The sequence below is a fragment of the Triticum aestivum genome, chromosome 5B, assembly GCF_018294505.1.
Source record: "Triticum aestivum cultivar Chinese Spring chromosome 5B, IWGSC CS RefSeq v2.1, whole genome shotgun sequence".
Classification (NCBI taxonomy): domain Eukaryota; kingdom Viridiplantae; phylum Streptophyta; class Magnoliopsida; order Poales; family Poaceae; genus Triticum; species Triticum aestivum.
The window spans coordinates 34926073-34940226 of NC_057807.1; the positions used below are offsets into that span (position 1 = coordinate 34926073).

General features: G+C 44.9%; 1 protein-coding gene across 1 annotated transcript; it reads left to right on the forward strand.

The window, feature by feature from the left end:
• Positions 1–668: 668 nt before the first annotated feature.
• LOC123110248 (uncharacterized) lies at positions 669–5070 on the forward strand. Its single transcript, XM_044530723.1, has 4 exons — positions 669–2259; positions 2811–3060; positions 3498–3807; positions 3903–5070. Exons 1-3 carry the CDS (start codon positions 754–756, stop codon positions 3791–3793), a joined length of 2052 nt encoding a protein of 683 aa, XP_044386658.1. The 5' UTR covers positions 669–753; the 3' UTR covers positions 3794–3807; positions 3903–5070.
• The last annotated feature ends 9084 nt before the right edge of the window (positions 5071–14154 follow it).

Sequence of the window (14154 nt, forward strand, 5' to 3'; positions counted from 1 at the left end):
TGTCAAAATAAAGAAGAAAAATAACCCCCACCCCCAATGGATTGATCCATCTGCTCCTAGGGCTTTGGCAAGGCCATTGCCAGCCTCAACGCTAAGGCCGACACCGACCTTCTACCAAGGATATAATGGTTTAACGCATGATGAAGGAGTTGATACATTCATATTTTAGTTGTTGCGTTTATTTTGCAATGTTAAGTGGCCATCACCAACATGGCATGTTTAAGATTCTGTCACAAGCCTATCTAACTCAAAAAGCATGTGCTCATATGGCCCATCACATTTACTACAACAAAGTACCGAAGATGTATCCAAGATTTGAGCATTTTGAGGGCAATAATTTGACACATCTCCTTGTGAAAAACAAAATGACAAAAGAAGAGAAAAAACAGAGATAAAAACTAAGAAAAAAATGAAATTGGAAACAAAATAAAACAAACAATAATTATGAGCAAATAAAATGCAATCCTATAGAACAAAAGGGAAATGAACATATAGAAAAGGAAAAAAATGAAAGGAATATAAAAAAAAATATAAAAACAGGAAAAAGAAACAAGTCTTTTTTAGAAAAAGGAAAAAGGAAACAACTAATAAAAACGACATGGAAAGAACAAAAAGATGATCAAAACAAAAAAAGGAAGTCATGTAATGGGCCGGCCCAAGAAGTGAAACAGAGGTAGGGTTCCATCCCGCAACAGAATTCCATCCCCAATCCCCCAAACCTCTGTCGCCGGGTCACCGGCGAGCTCTCCGGCCATGGCAAACCTGAGAGCCGCCGCCAGCACCGGCCATCTCCGCGTCTACGGTACGTCGCTGTCTGATGATGGCGCCCTGCCGTGGGAGGAAAGAGAGCAGGACACATCACTCCTCCTCCGCAAGATCGAGCTCCACCGCGACGAAGCCGTCAAGCTGCTCGCCTCGCACCCCGATCTGCTACGGTTCCTCGACGCGGCGACCTGCGTCGGCCTGCTCGATCCGGTCTCCAACATAGTCGTCAGCGCCATGCTTGCCGCCTCGGCAGATCCCGTCGACGGGGCCTCGGCGGTCGCCGGCGTCGACAAGGACATGAAGCAGCGCTCCCTCGACGGCCTCGTCGCCTTCCTCACCTGCTTCTTCCCTCACCTCACCGACTGGGAGGCCGTCAGGTACCTTGTCCTCGCCGAAGCCGACCCCCTCGTTGCCGCGCGCATCGTCATCGAGGACCGCCGCACCAAGTGCTTCCGCCCAGGCTCCGCGGCCACCAACGGCGCCCTCAAGCTCGCTCTCAAGTGCGCAATGGTGGCCGCCAAGCATCCGTGTCCCTCCGAGCTCGCAGGCGTTTGGCTGTCCTTGTGCTCCTCCCTCGACACCCTCGAGAAGGCCGTCTCCGTGCTCTCGACGGTGCGGCCCTCCGGCGACATCCTCCACACTCTGGCCAAGCAGATGCCAGATGTCCCTTATCCTGCTCCTGATGGCATTGGCAGCAGCCTCATCAGGCCATGGGAGCTTGCCGCCCGTCGCAGTAAGCAAGCCGCCAAGGTGACTCATCAGTATTCCTGGTCACTGAGGCGAGTGCTCCTACATACGATCCATGGTTTCTACCTGCAGGCACTCGCCAGGATGCCGGGTGGCGAGCTGCGGTCTCGTTACCACCGTAGCATGCTCAAGGCTGGCCATTGCTACGGCCCTTTCGACCCTGTCACCAACATCATCGTCAATACCATCTGGTATGAAGCCACCTTCCCACCACTGAGTCAACTGGATGAGCTCGACATTCTCGGCACCTTGAACCTGATGCGGATTGAAGCACAATCCTTCTACGGACTTGTCTCGTTCCTCTGCACCCATGACAGAGATCTCAATGCCGATCAGGCCATAAGGATCCTGCTCGACACGGATCTCAACTTGGCCGCGACAAAGCAGTGCCGCAGTGTCCAGGAAGAACAAGAAGCCTTCAGGGCTGCTGCAACTGCGGCATGGCACCCCAGACCCGATGCCCAAGCAGCATTCCTCAGCTCTTGCAAGACGCCTGCAGTCCTGTCACTGCTGTCAGATAATGGGGGCCAACAACAGCTCTCTTCTCAATGTGTCCAGCAGCTTGCCATGCTATTGTCATCTGCTTTCCGTTCCACTGGCATGTTAGCCCAGCAGAAGCAACCAGTTGCCATTTATAAACGACGGTTCAATCTTACCATGTATGAGGGACGTATACAGCGAAGGGCTCATAGAAGAATCTCCAGAAAGGTCAAGGCTGCACTAAGCAGATATGAGGTGCAGAATTCGGTGAGTTAGTTTATCCCTCAGATACCTCTATATTTGTTTGTGTGCAAATTCCATCAACCAAAATCCTACTTGATCAAAACATCTGGTGGAACTTGCTACTGACCTCCTTTGATTAATTAATTTACCCCACGGACACCTAGGCACTTTTTGATAGAAATTCCATCAGTTAGAACTGCTTGATCAAAACATGTGGTGTAACTTGCTGCTACCGACCTCCATCGACGATTTCTTGTGATAAGCCCATAATGTCCATTTAGGCATTCCTTTTGATTATCCTGGTGAACCGTGGCCACCACGGAACCTTGTAAACAGAGTTTGGCATGGCCAAGAAGATTTTTGTTTCAGTGCATGATTTGAGGTAACACTTGGACCGAGGGGTTGGGTGGCAGGAAAAGCGTTGTTGGTGGGATATGTAGAGTAGTTCACAAATATGTAGTGCTATAAGAGCAAATGTCCTATGAGAGTGAAGTGGTTTTAAAAGATGAGCAATTAATTTTCTCTTAATTCTATGCAACATTTGCTGATTTGCTCCTTTTTTTGCCATCTTATAGGGACAAGCCTGTTATCAGCTTCATGTGGTCTGCGGTGTGAATGAATATGTATCTGGTCCCGACAAGAGTGATACTCCTGTTGAAGATGACCGCTACCATCACACACATGCCAACTTTCTGGTGACCCGGAATGTTGGCTCTGTATGTTCGGGTCCAGTACTCTTCTTTGCTGAGCTTAGCAACAAGAACAATGGCGACCAGGATTGCCAGCTTCTATGCTGCCCTGTGGAGTTTCCACTACCAGGGGCTGGTATATATATGCTCCTGTTCTTTTGTTTAAGATTCTTTTTGCATCAGATAGATAAGGATGTTCATTAACTTTTCTGATGCTTATACCACACACGGCTATCAGGGGCTGGTATATATATGATACTCCCTCCATTCCGTATTAATTGACGCAGCCTCTATACAATGTCCATTTACATTGTATAGAGGCTGTGTCAATTAATTCGGATCGGAGGGAGTAATATATATGATAGACTCACAGTCCTTGGAAACTATACAGTTTAACATACCGCTGACACACAATCAGCTCACCAGAATCTAACTTCTGAAGTCAAGATAGAAAGGATATGTTTATATATTCTGTAGGTTAAATACCAATGTTGCCCTTTTTGTTGTTGGAAAAATTAAGTGCATGTAAATCCATGCTGTGATTACTGATTGTGGTCTGCATACGTGTGGCAGAACCAGTGCGCTGCCTTTTCTGCGAGCAAGAAGGGATCAGGATTGTACACCCTGCTAGTGGGGAGGGATTCCATGGGCACCAGGTGGAGTTTGTGAAGATGGTTCGCTGCGAAGATTTATTCGAAAATGTTGACTATCCAGAGGAGTATGACAATGATCGCATACTAACTAATAGTGAATATGTTACAAACACTGTGGCTGATGGACTCGACGAGGACTGCATGTACCTTGGTAGCGATGATTTCACCATCAAGGAATCCGACGGTCATGAGTGGGATGAGTATGGAGAGGAGTAGTATATATAGTGATGGTGAGGGGTGTCGTACTCACTTCACCGATTATCCTCGATTAAGTTGTAGCTAGTTTGTTTATTCACGATGTGCTCCTTCCTTTTATTTTGGGCAGGTCTTCTGAAAGGAGGTGATAAAGCCAAGCTTGAGGAAGCGGTCAATCAGTTGATGGCGACATCGATGATGACGTCGCTTGCTGGTAAGATACTTGATGCTCCGGCTGGAGCCGACAGGGTGCGTGGAGCTGGTGATCAAGGAGTCTTGCGTGTATTGAAATGCGAGCACCAGGAAAGCATGGCGACTGATCCAATACCTTCAGAGTTTAGCTGCAAGACCCATATGAAAGCAATCTACTACCTGAGAGGTAATTTATTAGATGCTGTATTTGGGAATGAAGCTTTGCCTGTGTGGCATGGTATTGAACATGGCCTGGAATTGCTAAAGAAAGCGTCACCTTGAGAGTGGGAAATGGTAAGTGCGTCAGGGCCTGGCGTGGTAATTGGCTTCCCTGAAATTAAAACCAAGTCCGGGAAGAATGAATGATAGACATATACATACAATTCAAGGTTGAGCTAGCTTAGCATCAGAGTTAGTAATTCCTGGAATGAACAATCACTCAGACGAATCTTCCGCCCGCATGATGCGAGTATCATCCTTAACATGAGCGCGTTTGATGATTGAAAAGGGGATTTTCCTGCCTGGCTTACAGACTCAAGAATGAGAAAGTGCAAAACCTGGGACAAGTGCGGAGGGAGATTGCTCAAGAAAGATGAGGAAGCTAATCTGGAACTCCCCTGTGATGAATAAGGTGAGAATTTTTGCTTGAAGAGTAGCCTGGGACAGCGCTTGTCCTGTTTGATTTTGTGCTACAGTGGACTGTACTAAAGGCAAAGCTTTGAGAAACGAAATGTGGAAATCCTAGAGCTTTGCTTCCGCGGAGCTGGTCCCAGTATTCTGGACCGGATTGGCTCTTGCTGCTTTTTTCAAGAATTTGCCAGGACAGAAGAGGACTGGTTCTCATTTTGTGGAGAGGCTGGCACTTAAGGTGTCACCGAAGGAATCTAAGCCGTGAAATCTTGTAGGAGAGCCTCAAATACTATGTTACAATGGTAATCCAAGTACTATTATACATTATGTCCAAAAGATTATTAAATATGTGAAAAACAATCTTAGTTAGCAGAGAAGTCTATAGCACAGACCAATCTCGTGTATTGCCTATCTCCCGCCGATAAATATCATACATGTTGTACTAGATCCTACTAAATAGATTTTATATATAATTTTGTGAAAAATGTTTTATCCTAGAAACTAGCAGGAGCTCTTGTATACACCGGATGAAACCAATATTGTTCCAGATGAGCATATCAAACCATCAAATCTTGTTTATGAAAAGTACACTTGCAAGCATTTTCATGTTCACCGGTGATTAATATAAATGATGATATCTAATACGGACCATGCACATGTTATCACGTTATTATTGAACCCACATTGCAATAAACATTTCCCCATGATTTGATTTATAATGTACTAGTTCCTATAATTATATGTACCTAAAAATACACAAGAAAACCACTATTAAGATATTAACAGACCTAAGTTTTAGAGGTATCCAACATGATTAATGTTTTTAAAATATAAATGAACACACACACACATGAGCGCGCACGCGCGCCCACACACACATGTATACACTATACTATATAACTTATGTAATTATGAAAATGATCCAAACATAATTGTTGTCATAACAAATAAGTTGAACTTTAGTATTCCAGTAACTACATTACAACCATATAAAAATCACTATATTTAAAATTTGATTATATTATTATATGGTAAAATATGACACATAGGCATATAAATTATGATAAAAATAATTTTAAAAATATAAAAGTTTAGTATAAAAATGTTGATGCAACATCGGAAAAATGTTGAGGATTAAAAATCAATGCAAGCTTCACAACTATTGAATTATGAGAATATGAATTTACTAGTACAAAAACTTACTCCTTTTTTCCTTAATGATGTGTATTTCCTAAAAACTAATTATTATTCACTAATATATCATAATGCAAAATTCGGAAATCCCTTGTAATTAATAAAGAAAAATAAACTGAGTAAGTAATCAGGAAATTCACGTCACAACAAAAAATAATAATTGAGAAAGTAATTAATAAATTCATATCGAAAAAGTGCAGTTATTATCTTCTTCCCGCGGTTACACTCTTTTGGAAGAATGAAAATGTTGTACCTAGTTGCCCAGTTTAACTACGCCAAACATGTTTGATGTGTCGAGGCACATTTTGAAACTAAAAAAAAAATTTAATAAATATTTGTTCTTAGTTCATTTGGGTGATGCATGTGTGGCATGCAACTAAAAAACTAAAGATCATAAATAATTTGTGAAACACTTACTCGAAAATGATGAATGTAAGTCATTAAGTTGCATCACATAACTGTAGCATTATGTAAATTCAAGGCCTTAGCCCGGACCCCAAGGGAGTGTAAATGTTTAAATTATGCATTATGACTTGAAAATTCCTAGAGATACACATGGGCATGCAAATCAAATTTACTTGTTTGCCATCACAGAAAACTTCCAATTTCGTTCAAACATCTAATACAGGACTATAGTGGCAGAGCTATAAAAAAATTGTTGGACAGGCCCTAAAAACGAACATAAAAATTTCCAATTTCGGAATCATTGGCATTAATCAGCCGTTCCCATTTGCTACAAGATCAAGTGAGCAGTCTTAACATGAGTGCACCTGATGATTCAAAAGGGATTTTTCCTGCCTGGCATTATGAAAGAAATGACTTTTCTACCATGATGATTACCTACACATTTGCTTACAGCCTCAAGAATGAAGAAAGTGCAAAACTGAAAGCACAAGTGCTTCGTGGGTGATTTTGGTAATTAATGACAACATATCTCTTGTTGGGCTAATACCTTTATCTAGTACATTTTAGATCGGTTCAACAATGGCATGGCGAGGACAAGAGAATGTGGAACCCCTTCAAAATGCTAAGGACAAAGTTTGGCGAAGGCTTAAGACTCTTCATTTTCATTTTAGTGATCCAAGATCACACTGAGTTCATAGGAAAGCCAATGCTATTAAAAGGGGACGAGGTGTTGCTTAATGGTCTACTTGCTCAAAGTGCTTAGTGATATTGCTCCAAAACCCTCAGCCGCTTTCTCATTTCCACATATGTCCAAAACCTAAAGTCAAACTCGGCCCCTCCGATTTGATCTATCCGGCGCCACCGAGTTTATTTGACTAGCCACTGCCAGAAACCCTAGACAATTCGGTCTCACCGATACGGAGCTCGGTCTCACCGAGATGGCCTTGCAAACTCTCTGTTGCCTATTGTAATTATTTCGGTCTCACCGAAATGTGCAATCGGTCCCACTGAGTTTGTCTGACCAACTCTCTGTTTGCTCATTGCTGAAATTGGTCTCACCGAGTTAATGCAATCGGTCTCACTAGTTGATCATGTCGGTCTCACTGAGATTCCTAACATTCACATTTTTAACTAAATCGGCCTCACCGGTTTCTTCTATTCGGTCCGACCGAGTTGGGTCAAATGTGTGCAACTGTTGGATTTTGTGTGGAGGCTATATATACCCCTCCACCCCTTCTCCATTTAAGTGAGAGCCATCAGAACGTGCCTACACTTTCACTACTCATTTTCTGAGAGATAACCACCTACTCATGTGTTGAGACCAAGACATTCCAATCCAACCACAAGAATCTTGATCCCTAGCCTTTCCCAAGTTGCTTTCCACTCAAATCATCTTTCCACTATAGCCAAATCTATGAGAGAGAGTTGAGTGTTGGGGAGACTATCATTTGAAGCACAAGAGCAAGGAGTTCATCATCAACACACCGTCTATTACCTTTTGGAGAGTGGTGTCACCTAGATTGGTTAGGTGTCACTTGGGAGCCTCCGACAAGAATGTGGAGTTGAACCAAGGAGTTTGTAAGGGCAAGGAGATCACCTACTTCGTGAAGATCTACCCGAGTGAGGCAAGTCCTTCGTGGGCGATGGTCATGGTGGGATAGACAAGGTTGCTTCTTCGTTGACCCTTCATGGGTGGAGCCCTCCGTGGATTCGTGCAACCGTTACCCTTCATGGGTTGAAGTCTCCATCAACGTGAACGTACGATAGCACAACCTATCAGAACCACGCCAAAAATCTCCGTGTCTTCATTGCGTTTGCACACTCCAATCCCATCCCTTTACTTTCTTGCAATTAGCATGCTTTACTCTTTCCGCTTCTTATACTCTTGTCATGCTTGCTTGAAATGTATTGTGTATGCTTAAAATTGTGCTAAAAGTCCACCTCAACTTGAAGAACTTAAAAATTGCCACTTTTGCTTGTTGAGTGTCTAATCACCCCCCTCTAGACACCTCTTCTCGAGCCTACAAAAACATGGGACAAGTGCGGCGGGATATTGCTCAAGAAAGATGTGGAAGCTAATTTGTAACTCCCCTGTGCTAACTAAGGTGAGAATTTTTGCATGAAGAGTTGCCTGGGATAGTGCATGTCCCATTTGATTTGGTGCCATAGTGTACTGTATTAGGGTATCTACAGCCAGGCACCCAAACCGTCCCCAAACTCCCGGACGGATGAGCTAGTCACCGTCCGGTCGTGAAAAAACGACCTAGAGGGGCGCCTTAAAGCGTCCTCAAACGCCAGGGCCATCTGGCGCCCCTCATATCACGCCCAAATATGGGGCGGATATGAGGTGGCCCGGGTGCGTCCGCCACGTTGGTTTGGTCCAGCCTGGCCCACCCATGCCCCACAAATATTCCCATCTAAAAACCCTAGACATCGGTCAATCTGAACTCCACTTCACTCCCATCTCCGCCTACTCCAGTTTCGGTCCTCTTCCCTTTGATCCAATGGCCGGCGATGGAAGCAACAGTGGCTCTGGTACAGAATCCGTCGATTCGAGCATCGATGTGGAGGTGGTGGCTGATAACCCACAAGTATAGGGGATCGCAACCGTTTTTGAGGGTAGAGTATTCAACCCAAATTTATTGATTCGACACAAGGGGAGCAAAAAAAATATTGTGAGTATTAAAAGTTGAGTTCTCAATTCAACCACACCTAAAAGACTTAATATCTGCATCAATTTTTTGAGTAGCAAAGTAATATGAAAGTGACGGTAACAGTGGCAAAAGTAACAGTAGTAGTTTGTAGTGATTTTGACAGTAGTAGCAACGAAAGTAACTTAGCAAAGATGAACATGTGAAATCTCATAGGCAATGGATTGACAATGATAATAGTGTTGGAACCTAGGGTGACACAGAACTAGCTCCAATTCATCAATATAACGTAGTCATATATTCCACATATAGTCATACGTGCTTATGGAAAAGAACTTGCATGCCATCTTTTGTCATACCCTCCGCGTGCAGGGGGGGGGTCCTAATGGAAACTAAGGGATATTAAGGCCTCTTTTTAATAGAGAACCGGAACAAAGCATGCATTAGTACTTAGTGAATACATGAACTCCTCAAACTATGATAATCACCATAAAGAATCCCAATTATTGTCACCTTGGGGTATGCGGATCGTAACTCATAATAGGTGTCTACAACTTGCAAGATATATAGGATCAAGAACTCACATATATTCATGAAAACTTAATAGGTTCAGATCTGAAATCATGGCACTCGGGCCCTAGTGACAAGCATTAAGCATAACAAAGTCATAGCAACATCAATCTCAAAACATAGTGGGTACCAGGGATCAAACCCTAACAAAACTAACTCGATTGCATGATAAATCTCATCCAACCCATCACCGTCCAACAATCCTATGATGGAATTACTCACGCATGCAGTGAGCATCATGGAATTGGTGATGGAGGAAGGTTGGTGATGATGATGGCGACGAATCCCCCTCTCAGGAGCCCCGAACGGACTCCAGATCAGCCCTCCCGATGAAGAACAGGAGGCGGCGGTGGCTTAGTATCATAAAACGCGATGAATCCTTCCCTCTGATTTTTCTCCCCGAATAGGTACTTATAGAGTTGGAGTTAGGGTCGGAGGAGGTCTAGGGGGCCCACAAGCCTGCTAGGCATCCCCCCCCGGGGGGGGGGAGGGGGCGCCCCCAGGACTTGTGGCCTCTGGGTGGACCCCCTCTGGTAACTTCTTGCACCAGTATTTTTATATATTCCAAAAAATGCTTCGTAAATTTTTAGGTCAATCCGAAAAACTTTTATTACTGCACAAAAATAACACCATAGCAATTCTGCTGAAAACATCATCAGTCCGGGTTAGTTCTATTCAAATCATGCAAATTAGAGCCCAAAACAAGGGCAAACGAGTTTGGAGAAGTAGATACAATGGAGACGTATTAGTGGCCCTCCGCATCGCCTTGAGGAGGTTGCTTCTCGAGCAAGGCGGCGCAAGCAGCGACTGATGTTGTTCCTCAGTGCCGGTCGCCCGTCGACGCAGCACCGACAACATCGCCGACCCTTCCCGCCCGGCGTGCAACTCTGGCATCTCTGCTCCACTCCTTTAGGTACGCCGCCCACCTCCACCACCATCCAGTCAGCAGTGTGGTATGAGGAAGGGGCTAGCGAGGAAATGGTGATTTCCTCCGCCCTTCCCCGTTCTATTTATATGTTATCTATATTTTAAGTAGTTTGTAGTATGGATTTGTACTGTCTGCCATTGAACTTCGATGAACTATGCTCCTTTTGTCTAGTGATGAAATTTTGAATATGACATGTGCCCGGTTAGTGCCCGCCGGAGTGTCCGTGGGCATTTGAGGGTCTAGATTTGCTATGTGTTGCTGTAGATGCTCTTAAACCCAAAGCTTTGAGAAATGAAATGTGAAAAATCCCAGAGCTTTGCTTCTGTAGAGCTAGTTCCAGTATTCTGGACTGGATTGGCTCTTACTGCTTTTTTCAAGAATTTGCCAGGACAGAAGAGGACTGGTTCTCATGATTTTGTGGAGAGGCTGGCACCTAAGGTGTGTTCTTCTTGCACATGGCAAAGGACATGGCAAATTTTCTTCTTGGAATCAAGTGGAGGACCACCAGGGCAATGTAGTCTGGGCACTATGCCGCGCGGTGCCAAGATGTACAGGCAGTCGGGCACTAAAAAAGAGGAGGCATTAACGTGTATGCATGGGTTGCATTCAGTCCATAGTGACCCACATAATGCTTCAGTTATTTAATTTTGGAATCTGACAATTTATAAGTGGTAGAAGTCGAGATTGTAGCATATTTAGGTAGAAATCACATATTTGACCTGAGGACGAAATCAAATCACGATCTGACCTGGTCTTGAATTTTTTTCATATAACGGACCGTTTCGTGTGGCGCCCGATAGCCGGGCGCTGCACCGCACTATTCAACGCCTTTGCCTCAGGCGTTGCACGCCCGGCTAGCATGGCAGCCCGGGGCCAGGTGCGGCCCCACAACTAGCCATGCATCGCCTAGCCCTTAGGTGTCACACTTGTAATGTGCAGCGCCTAGCCCTTAGGCGTCACACTTGCAATGTGCAGCGCCCGTCCCTTAGGCGCTGCATAGTCTGTTTGTCACTTAGGCTGGCCCCACCCTCTCTCCCCTCCCACCTGCACCCCACACACCCCCACCCACCCAAACCCTTAGCCTTGCGGCCCTCCTCTCTTCCCCTCTCTTCCCCTCCCTTCTCAAATCTTGCAAATCCAGAGTATTTGACCGTGGATTTCGAAGCCAACCCCTCCCCTAAGGTAATCTCCTCCGATCCCCTCATTTTCATCCATAGGAATTGTCACATTTGATCTAATCTTGCTAGTTTGGGGAAACCCTAGTTTTGGCTTGCATTTGGAAATTTGTGTTGATGTTGGTGTGAGGGTTATGGTTAGGTTTCATACTATGCTAGGGTTAGGGTTATGTGTGTTTGATGATGGTGTTAGGGTTATGCTATGGTTAGGGTTGTGGTTATTATAAGTGGGGGTTAGGCTTATTGTTTCATATATATGTTAGGGCTTATGTATTTTGTGCAATTTTTTTGTTAAGTACTTACTTGATATATGTGTGTTTTTGATTATTCTAGGGATTGGAAGAACATGTGTTTATGTTCATCATGTGGATAAAGAGGCCTTTTTGAAAGGCAATGTTGAGCTGGACCCGGATGAGCTTGACATGGTGTTTGAGAGTAGTCCTAGCTATGCGGATGTCTTGGAACAAGTGAGGAAGGATTTGAATTGGATGGACCCAAGTGACGTTGTTGAGTTCGAGGGAAGGCATCATGTTGGTTTCGGAATGCACATCCGTTGGAAGACAATGCGTGTGAACTCGGAGCAACGTTGGGTTGCATACAAGGAGACGGTTGTGGAATCTCTAGACAAGGCTCTTGAGTTATTTGCCACCAAGAAGGTTGAGTCTAGTTTGCATTTGGATTTGAACCGGAACCCCTCCCTGTTGGTTGCTAGTACTCCCCCACCCATGAACCAAGATCAAGTTAGTGAACCTCATTTGACGCAACAAGTTTGTCCAACATTGAGCCCGGTTTCAAACAACCAAAATGAAGCTTTTGAAGAGGACAATTATGAGTACGAGGAGGATGACAACGAAGTTGATCTCCATGACAACAATGTGGGTGATCTCGAGCAATATCATGTGCAAGATACAATGGACCAATCCATCCCTTTTTCTCGTCCATATGCATCGGACTCCGATGACGATGGTCCCGATGAAGAAGTTGACGAGGAAGGGTTCACACCCAAGGAGGCCCAAGCATTAAAGAAGGTATTCGGGCGGGATCATAAGACACCATTGTTCAAGGATCTTAGCCTCGCATATGAAGCCGTTGTAGATGGTGGCAAATGTATATCTCTTGGAGCTAGGCCAAGTTCTCACCGTGATTTGGAAGGCGGCAAGAACGGGATATATCCCGGTTGTGAGTTTCAATCCTTCTTGGAATTGAAGATGTGGCTCGACAACTACTCGATTACGCATTATCGTCCACATAAAGTGTCCAACTCGGACGTCAAAGTGCGTTACACGGTTAAATGTGAAGTGCCAAGATGTCCATGGATTGTGCGTGCAAGGCCATGGAAAGGAGGTCCCACTTGGTGCATAGTGAGTTGTACACCAAGTCACATGTGCCGACACAAGAATGCGGATGGCGAGGTTGTGTATCAACAACACAGATAACTCACGTCCGAGTTCATTGCTTACAGGTTATCCAACCAAATATCCACACTTCCAATAATGAGCATCAAGAGTGTCATTGACCTTGTGAAAGCCATCTTTCATTACAAGGTGAAGTACAGCAAGGCATGGAAGGCGAAGCAAGCCGCATTCAAGATGTTGTATGGCAATTGGGAGGAAGCATACAATCGACTCCCTAGGTTGTTGTTAGCTATGGCCGCCACCTACTGGATACCTTCTGTTGCTATCTGGACTGGCATGTCTAGATGTGCAGCGCCTAATGGCTGGGCGCTGCATTGTTCAGCGCCTAGCTCTTAGGCGCTGCACATATGGACTCTTAGGCTGCACCCACCCCCTCCCACCCATCCCCACCCCACACCCCCACCCCCACACAAACCCGAAGCTCAGTGCCTCCCCTCTGCCCTCCTCTCTCCCCTCTCAAATCCTTATCAGATCCGGAGATATTGTCCATGGATATCGAAGCCAACCCCTCCCTTAAGGTAATCTCCTCCGATTCCCTTGTTTTCATCTATAGGAATTGTCAGATTTGATCAAATATTGCTAGTTTGGGAAAACCCTAGTTTTGGCTTGGATTTAAAAATTTGTGTTGGTGTTGGTGTTAGGGTTATGGTTAGGCTTCATACTATGCTAGGGTTAGGGTTATGCGTGTTTGATGTTGGTGTTAGGGTTATGCTATGGTTAGGGTTGTGGTTATTGTTAAGTGGGGGTTAGTGTTAACCAAGAATTCTCGGTGTTGTAGGCATGGCTTCATTCGGTTCCATGACGAGGCCACTGTGTGCTAACCAAGAAGACATGCCGAACAAGTGGGAGGACGCATCTTTGGACAAGGTGAAGGAGAAAGATGTTAACATCCCGCCATGTTGGTGTGGAGATGTTTGTAAGGTGAAGGTGTCCACCGACCGAAAGAAATCATGGACAAAAGGGTGGATATATTTGGTATGCCCGAACTATGCTTATGATCGTGCACTTCCAACTAACGCCTATGACCAACCACCGGTAATCTCGAGAAGTCAAATGTGTTGGGGAACGTAGTAATTTCAAAAAATTCCTACGCACACGCAAGATCATGGTGATGCATAGCAACGAGAGGGGAGAGTGTGTCTACGTACCCTTGTAGACCGAAAGCGGAAGCGTTATGACAACGCGGTTGATGTAGTCGTACGTCTTCACGATCCGACCGATC